At 46.3% G+C, this 8,867-nt stretch overlaps 1 protein-coding gene across 1 annotated transcript in view; it reads left to right on the top strand.

Annotated features, from left to right (window-relative positions):
* Window positions 1–8,595: 8,595 nt before the first annotated feature.
* The window catches only part of CD38 (CD38 molecule), a 40,378-nt gene continuing 40,106 nt past the window's right edge, over window positions 8,596–8,867 (top strand). The window contains exon 1 of the mRNA XM_060011787.1: window positions 8,596–8,866. Within this exon, the coding sequence (XP_059867770.1) occupies window positions 8,652–8,866 (215 nt within the window). The 5' untranslated portion in view covers window positions 8,596–8,651. The remainder of the gene's footprint in view (window position 8,867) is intronic.

Here is an 8,867-nt window from a genome sequence, read left to right as displayed (position 1 = left end):
GTGTTCTGGGTGGTTTGAAATGCATATGTGGAATGACTAATGTATAAACTTTGCCCAAGTTGCTATGAGTGGGCTAAATTTGACACCAATGAGTGTGCTTTCCTGTTGTCTTTGAAATTCAGCATCTATTCACCCTTCTTCTGGGGATGATATCCTGATTGTCCTGTGGAGAACTTCCCCTCATGTGGGGCTCTACCCCCACCCAGTTCAGGCAGCAGGAGATTCAGACCTAGTCCAATAAGAGCATGCCAGGCCCTGGCCACAGTGATCAGCTCAGAGCTAATGGCAAGGATTTTCTTAAGTGATTGGAATGAGAGGGGTGTGTGTGTGTGTGTGTGTGTGTGTGTGTGTGTGTGTGTTTTCTCAGCTAAGAGGCAGTATGGTGTAGAAGAGCATGCATTCTGCACCCCATGGCTTGGGTTTGAATCCCAGTTGTCCAGTTCCACTACCCACTGGCTTGGTGACCTTGGGTAAGTCACTCATTCTTTCTGAGTCTCAGTCTTCCCCTGTAAAATGGGGCCAAGAATGCTCCCTATCTCATGGATTGTTATGGGGATTGAATGGGTTAATATTTGTAAAGCCTGGCATGATGTTTGTCTCCTTGGTGTTTTCACTTGGGCATGTGATGGGCATCTCAAATTTAACACTCTCCAAATGAATTCTTCTTTCATTGTCTTCTGCAGCTCAGTGAATGACATCTCCAGCCTTCCTGCTGCTCAAGCCAAGAATCCTTGGAGTTGTCTTTGATCTCTCTCTTTTTCTCTCTCTGTCTTTTTTTTTTCCCCAGTGTGCTGCACAGCACGTGGAATCTTAGTTCCCTGACCAGGGATCAAACCTGTGACCCCTGCAGTGGAAGTGCGGAGTCTTAACCACTGGACTGCCAAGGAAGTCCCTCTCTTCGTCTCTTTACTCCATAAACAACTCTCAGTTCTGCCTTCAAAATATACCCACAATTCAGCCAACATCCCCTGAAGTCAACGTGGTTCAAGCCACCATCATCTCCTGTCTGGATTACGGCACCATAGCCTCCTAAACGTTCTCCCTGCTTCTGCTCTCACCCACTTTAGTTTATTCTCAACAAGCTGCCAGAGTAAGCCTGATAAAACCAAGTCAGATAATGTCACTCTTCTGCACCGTGAGTGTCCATCTACCCTCCCTACCCCCCACACATGCCATCACAACTCCTGCCTCTTCTCCCACTTCCTCCCATCTTGCTCTCTCTGCACCTAGCACCTCTTACCTGCCCTTGCTCTTTTCTTCCCTCTGCTGGGACCCTGTTTCCCCCCATATCATGTGGCTACCCCATCTTCCTCAGATCCTTACTCAAATGGCATCTTCTCAGTGAGACTTTCCTTCGCCCTCATTCCAATGTTGCAATCCTCCCTCCCACCTCCCTTGTCCTTATCTCATTCCCTGATTATTTTGTTTCTTAGCTCTCATCGTTACCTCACATGCCCTACGGTTTACTTACATATTTTGTCCATTATATGTCTGCCCCCTCCCATTAGAATATACGTTCCATAAGGATTGAATTTTTTAAACTGCTGTATACCCAGTACCTCAAACAGTTCATGGAAATGCCTTCAACATATACAGTGATGTATGTCAATTATTTCTCAATAAAACTGGGGAAAAGAGGTTAAAAAAATGAAACAGTTCATGGAACATAGTAGGTGCTCGGTGAATATTTAATGCATGAATGGATGAATATATGAATGAACGAAGAAAGATTTGCATTGAAGTGTGATATTCATCAACACGCAGTTTTGTAGTGTCTACTAGGTGTCAGAGACTTGCTAGTCATTGGGATCGTACCTGAGAAAAAGACTGCTTCGAATTAAAGTCTAGTGAAGGGCAAGAGGAATGAGGAAACTGATCAAAAACAAATGAACAGAAAAAACAACCAGGAAGTATAGGGTGCATGTGGAAACTCATGACAGGAATGAGAGAGCTTGTAAAAGATTCTAGACATGGGGTGTGTAAGCTGTCATCTGAAAGTTCAGGAAAGAGCAAGGAACTAGATGAAGGAGGTGGAATGTGGGGAGAGCTGAGAAGTTGCTAAATCTGTTAGGCTAAGGTTAGCCCTAACTGAGGAAGTGGCTCTGTTGATAGATCATAACAAGCAAGCCAGGGCACTGCAAGAAGAGCAGACAGCTCAAGTAAATTGAAAGCAATCCAAGGCATTCTGCCAAGTCCTATTAAATCTGTTTCATTGAAAATACAGAATAAAGAGTGAATGACGCGGCTTTGTTATGTTTCAAGATATGGGAGGAGAAAACGTGCAGCTTTCCTTTTCACAAGACTACGAGGAGAAAACAAAAACCCAGATGACAGGCTGTGCTGTGTTTGACATCAATGAGTGGGCGTTTCTGTTGTTTTCGATATTCAGCCTCTATTCACCCTTCTTTTGATTTGAAAACACATTAGGGAGACAAACGCCTTCCTAGGGAAAGAAGTCCACCCTGAGCTTCCAGGTGATGCTCAGAGCCTCATGGCTGCCATGGATGCATGCCCAAGAATGTGTTTCCAGAAGTTCTCACGCTGGACCACAAATCCTCTGTGAGAACAAGTTGAGTCTGTCAACTCTGGGCCAGCACAGAGTGGGAACCCATTAACTATCTGCTGCCTAAGGACGTAGAGGTAGGGTTGGTAGGACAGGCTTGAAATGAGATTGTCTGGGTTCAAAACCCTTGTTGATTAACTAACTTTGGCCAAATTACTTACCTTTCTTTTCTTTTTTTTTTTTTTTTTTGCGGTACGCGGGTCTCTCACTGCCGCGGCCTCTCCCGCAGCAGAGCACAGGCTCCGGACGCGCAGGCCCAGTGGTCACGGCTCACAGGCCCAACCGCTCCGCGGCATGTGGGATCTTCCCGGACCGGGGCGCGAACCCGCATCCCCTGCATCGGCAGGCGGACTCTCAACCACTGCGCCACTAGGGAAGCCCCAAATTGCTTACCTTTCTAAGCCTCCGATTCCTCATCTGCAATATGGGAATAATAAAATATTTACATGATGACAATATTGTAGGCTATTGTACACAAAGTATTCGACACTAATTGATGTTAGTAATTATTACTGGAGGAAAAAGAATTATGTAATTAATCATAGCCTCTCCGCTCCCCTCCCTTCAACACTGCACTTTACTTCTCAGATGAACAACAAATGCCCACTGACGGGTGGGTTTTAGCTGGTGAATCTGATGGAGAGGGAGTTGTTCATTCTGCAGGCATTGCTTGAGTGCCAACTGCCTACTAGGCATTGTCCTGGTGCTAGGACAAAACATAAGCTCTTGTGGAGCTGGGCTTCTGGTGAGAGGCATGGGGAGAGGAGGAAGCCCCTTTTCTAGAGGCTGTACCACGCGGAAGTTGGTTGCTCTTTGCTTTATGCGTACACTCCCAGGTTCTTACAGCCAGCCTGAACACTGGGAGAGTACCGGATAAAATGCTCAGCTCAAAGAGCTACCTAGGGATGGGGAGCTGGGATTTGAGCCTGGGCTTAGTGTTTTGGGGAAGGATATATGGCCTGGCAGAGACCACATTTGCACAGTGAGGAGGAAAGAGCAGAAATTTAAATATATATATATATATATATAATATTATATATTATAACTACTTTTAAAGCTGTCAGAGATTAGAAAAAAAGGCTGGAAGGAGAAATACCAAAATGCTAATGGTAGTTGGGTTAGGGTTTTGGAATGGAAGTAGAGGCAATGTTCTTCTTTTCTCTATTTCCAATTTTTTAAATGTGATTGTATTAGTTGAATGATTTAAAAATGACTAGTGAAGCTGACCAAGGGAAAAAAGAGCTTGAAACCCACATTCTAGGACCAGCACTTCCACTAACCAGGTTAGTGGCCTGGGGGTGGTCACTCCTCTGGTGCCCCAGACATCCCATCGTCTGCCCCCAGTTCGCCCTACAGGTCTGTTTCCATGTCTCTCTCTCTCTTTTGCAAACCTTCCTTGCCCTTCCACAGCCTCATCTAGTGTTACTGTCTCTCCAAAGCCTTCCGAAAATCTACTCTGACTCACCGCCATCCTTCCTGTCCTCACGCAGCTCCCCCATTATTAGTGCTTCTTTGTTGAACACTTGCTAAGGGGTCACTCAGCTATTCTCTCTATATGTTACCTGATTCAATGCTCAAAATAATTCAGTGATGCACGCAGATTTTTTTGTTTGTTTGTTTTTCAGTACGCGGGCCTCTCACTGTTGTGGCCTCTCCCGTTGTGGAGCACAGGCTCGGGACGCGCAGGCTCAGCGGCCATGGCTCACGGGCCCAGCCGCTCCGCGGCACATGGGATCCTCCCGGACTGGGGCACGAACCCGTGTCCCCTGCATCGGCAGGCGGACTCTCAACCACTACGCCACGAAGGAAGCCCGAGGCTTTTTTTTTTTTTTAATTGAAATACAGTTGATTTACAATTCTGTGTTAGTTTCAGGTGTATAGCAAACTGATTCAGTTATATATATATGTGTTTTTTTAGATTATTTTCCATTATAGGTTATTACCAGGTATTGAATATTGTTCCCTGTGTCAATGGTTAATCATCATTGCTTATCTATTTTATATATATGTAAGTATGTATCTGTTAATCTGTAACAGTATGTATCTGTTAATCCCATACTCCTAATTCATCTCTCCCCCCTCCCTTTCCCCTTTGGTAACCATAAGTTTTGTTTTCTATGACTTAATTCCTGCAGACCTAGTCTCAAGCAAACCCTGGTCTAGTTGGAGAGGACACCTTGAAGAAATTCTCTGGTCTGGGTGATCCACACCAGAGCTTTTGGGTTCTGTATTGTCCCAGGAGATCCACTGGCATCTGTGTTCTTCTGCTAGGAAAGTGTACAACTTGGAGACCTAACTCAGTTTGGGAGCTCAGTGGGGTCAGGAAACGCTTTCTGAGGAAGTCACATTGAAGGAGCTCAGCAGGGGTTGGGTAGGGGTGGGGAGGTAATGGCATCTGTGAAGGCCCAGCATCAGGAAAGAGCTTCGGTTGGTTGGAGACAGAGAGAAGGGCCCCAGGACTGGAGTGCCATAGGGGCTGGAGGGCGAGGTGCCCCTGGAGGCTGGAGGCTTCCATGCCTGCTTTCTGTGTCTAGAGCAAGCAGGAAGTTGGAGTGGGTAAAGTAATCAGAGTTAGGTTTCAAAAGCTACATCATCACAAAGCATGGCTTAAAAGAAGGAAACCCTCGCTGACTGACTTCTCTTTAGCTTCCTGACCCTTTAACAACACGCTGGGAACCTCTGATGTCCCCACCCCATCCTCCCTCCTGGTCTCCTGAGCTGCACTGGCCCCACCCACTCTCAGCAGGTGACTTTCTCTATTCACTGAGAAGCAGTCAGAAGCAACTGGCCATCATCAACAATCTAGAAACAATAAATGCTGGAGAGGGTGTGGAGAAAAGGAAACACTCTTGCACTGCTGGTGGGAATGTGAATTGGTACAGCCACTATGGAGAACAGTATGGAGGTTCCTTAAAAAACTACAAATAGAACTACCATATGACCCAGCAATCCCACTACTGGGCATATACCCTGAGAAAACCATAATTCAAAAAGAGTCATGCACCAAAATGTTCATTGCAGCTCTATTTACAATAGCCCAGAGATGGAAACAACCTAAGTGTCCATCATTGGATGAATGGATAAAGAAGTTGTGGCACATGTATACAATGGAATATTACTCAGCCATAAAAAGAAACGAAATTGAGCTATTTGTAATGAGGTGGATGGACCTAGAGTCTATCATACAGAGTGAAGTAAGTCAGAAAGAGAAAGACAAATACCGTATGCTAACACATATATATGGAATTTAAGGAAAAGTCATGAAGAAGCTAGGGGTAAGACAGGAATAAAGACACAGACCTACTAGAGAATGGACTTGAGGATATAGGGAGCGGGAAGGGGAAGCTGTGGCAAAGAGAGAGAGGCATGGACATATATACACTACCAAACATAAAATAGATAGCTAGGGGGAAGCAGCCGCATAGCACAGGGAGATCAGCGCGGTGCTTTGTGACCACCTAGAGGGGTGGGATAGGGAGGGTGGGAGGGAGGGAGACGCAAGAGGGAAGAGATATGGGATCATATGTGTATGTATAACTGATTCACTTTGTTATAAAGCAGAAACTAACACACCATTGTAAAGCAATTATACTCCAATAAAGATGTAAAAAAAAAAAAAAAGCGGCCATCCACACGTAGTCGCTGTCAGCAAATCCACCAGCCCTCCTCCCCTAAAGCTATGTCCTCCACCTTCCTTCCGTGAGGGCTGCAGCACCTGCCACACCAGCTCGTGCCTGGGATTCCTCTCACCTACATGCGAGCTCTTCTGCTCCAGCAATTTCCCCTCTCCTGCATTATCAGTTGTTGCCTGTCCACTGGGTTACCCTGTCATCCTACAAACATATTATACAGGTCTCTGCTCAATATCATGTCCTCAGTTCCTTTTGACAAAAAAGGCTCTTCCAAAAAAAGTCAACCAACTTACTGAAGCCACCTTCTCTTCTCACATATTCTCATCAACCTACTCACATCCAGCTTTGTCCTGGACATTCCTCTAAAACTGCTCTTGCCAACTGCACCAGTAACTCCCAAGTGGCCCTCCCTCTGGTGTCAGGGGTCTCTCTGCCCAGTTCTCTCTGCAGGAGCTCTCCTCATCTTTCTGATCTCTCTACACACATGCCCCATGGTGGAACCCTTTCCTTCTGTGTCCGCAGACACTCTCTACATGATCTCATTTATCCTCTTGGCTTTAAAAACTAACTATATGAGAAAGGTTCCCATATTTATGTCTCCAGGGTTGACCCCTTGCCTGAATACCAGATATTTATACCCAATTAGCTACTCGATGTCTGCTTTTGGGGATCTAATAGGCATCTCAAACTTAACACCTCCAAAACCAAATTCTTTCTTCATGCCTTTTCCCCCAAACCAAATCTATTTCACCCCTAGTTCTCCCTTTGCTATACATGGCAATGCTGTCCTTTCTCTGGTCAGTTACTCAAGCCAAAATTCCTGAAATCATCTTAGACCCCTCTCTGGTAAACCCCACATCCAACTCATCGGTTAATGCCATTGCTTATGCTTTCAAACTACATCAAGAATCCAACTTCCTTTTTTTCTTTGCTGCTTTTGTTACTACTCTCCTGGTTAAAGTCATCATAACTGGTCTCCATCTTTCTATCCTTGCTTTCTCACAATTTATTCTCAGTGCAGAAGCCAGATTGAGCCTTTAAAATGTCATGCCTGATCAAGTCACTCAGTGACCTTGAATAGGTTAAAAATAAAATTCACAGTCCAAAAAGTCCTATCTTGTCCTACAGGGCCATGGGTGACCTGGCCTCCTCCTACCCTCTGAACTTCTCTCCTGCTCTGCCTCCATTACTCTTGCACCCCAGCTCCAATGGCATCCTTGCTGCTCCTGGAACAGGCCGAGGGCTTTTCTGCCTTAGGGTATTTGCACCTGCTCTCCCCTCTGTCTGGAAATTGTTTGCCCCAGGAAGTCTCTTGGCTTGATCTTCCACTTGCCTTAGGTCTCTGCTGAAATGTCACAGATGCTCCTAGTGCTAGGAAACCTTGAGAGAGGTGATGCAGGGGGCATCTGGGAAAAGCTACTGGATTATTTGTTGAACCACTACTTTGAGTACTTACTGCATGACAGACACTTCCAAGCAACACCTCATGGATTACAAAACTGCATCCCCTCCACAGCCTCAGGGAGCAGGTAGGAATAGCTAACACTTAGTGAGTGCTTACCATGTGCCAGGCTAAACACTTCGTAAATATGAGCTCATTTAATCCTCATAACAGCCCCATGAAGTGAGTACTGCTATGGTGTCCACTTTACATCTGAAGCACAGAGAGGTCAAGTAACTTACCCCACATCACCCAGCCAGAGCTCAGTTTGAACCCATAGCTTAATCTGATGCCGATGGAGAGAAGGCATAAGGCTTAAGTAGATCCTTTACAGGGGGCTGAGCAGGTATTCCTCAACGTTATAAGTAGAGGTAGAGCCTTCCTTTGCGGGCCGAAGGCATTGCATGTACACAGGTACAGAGGCAGACAGTCGCCTTGACACTGTCCAGGGAGCAGGTGTGGGTAAAGTGTAAAGTGCGGCTTGATAAAGGGAGCAGACTGACGACTGAGGAGTATAAGGCTGTACTCTGTCTGTTCTTTGAGTGCCTGTCAAGTAAGGTCAAAGTGGTGGCTCTCTGCTCAGAAGTCGGGAAGTGAACGGCTGTAGTAGGTGCTGAAGGCTTTGTTTTTTTTTTTTTTTTAACATCTTCATTGGAGTATAATTGCCTTACAATGGTGTGTTAGTTTCTGCTTTATAACAAGGTGAATCAGTTATACATATACATATGTTCCCATATCTTTTCCCTCTTGCGTCTCCCTCCCTCCCACCCTCCCTATCCCACCCCTCTAGGTGGTCTCGAAGGCTTTTTAAGACCTTGAAATCCTTGTTGGTCGAGCGACCGCGATCGAAGAACTTTGAAGGAGGGGATGGGGGTGGGAAAGGAAGCGGAGAAAAGGCAAGTGAGAGATAAAGGGGAAGTGCAGTTTCAGAACCAAGCTAGCTCTCTCCTCCCTGCCCGCCCAGCCTCCAGCAGCCTCTTCTCCAACTTCGCCCGGGCGACCCGCGTTGGAACCCATGGCCGACTCCAGACCCAAGAAAGCCAAGATCTGTCTCTGCATATTTCTATGTCTTCTGGTGGGGGGGATCATCGCGGTGGTGGTCGGAGTCCGGATGTGGCGCCACTCGTCCGAAAACATGAAGTGGAATGGGACGGGCAGCACTGCCCGTTTTCAAGAAATCGTCCTGGAGCGATGCTACAAGTACACCCAGTCGGTGCAGCCGGAGCTCAGG

This window comes from Delphinus delphis, chromosome 5, assembly GCF_949987515.2.
Source record: "Delphinus delphis chromosome 5, mDelDel1.2, whole genome shotgun sequence".
NCBI lineage: Eukaryota > Metazoa > Chordata > Mammalia > Artiodactyla > Delphinidae > Delphinus > Delphinus delphis.
This window is presented reverse-complemented; position numbering and strand designations above follow the sequence as displayed.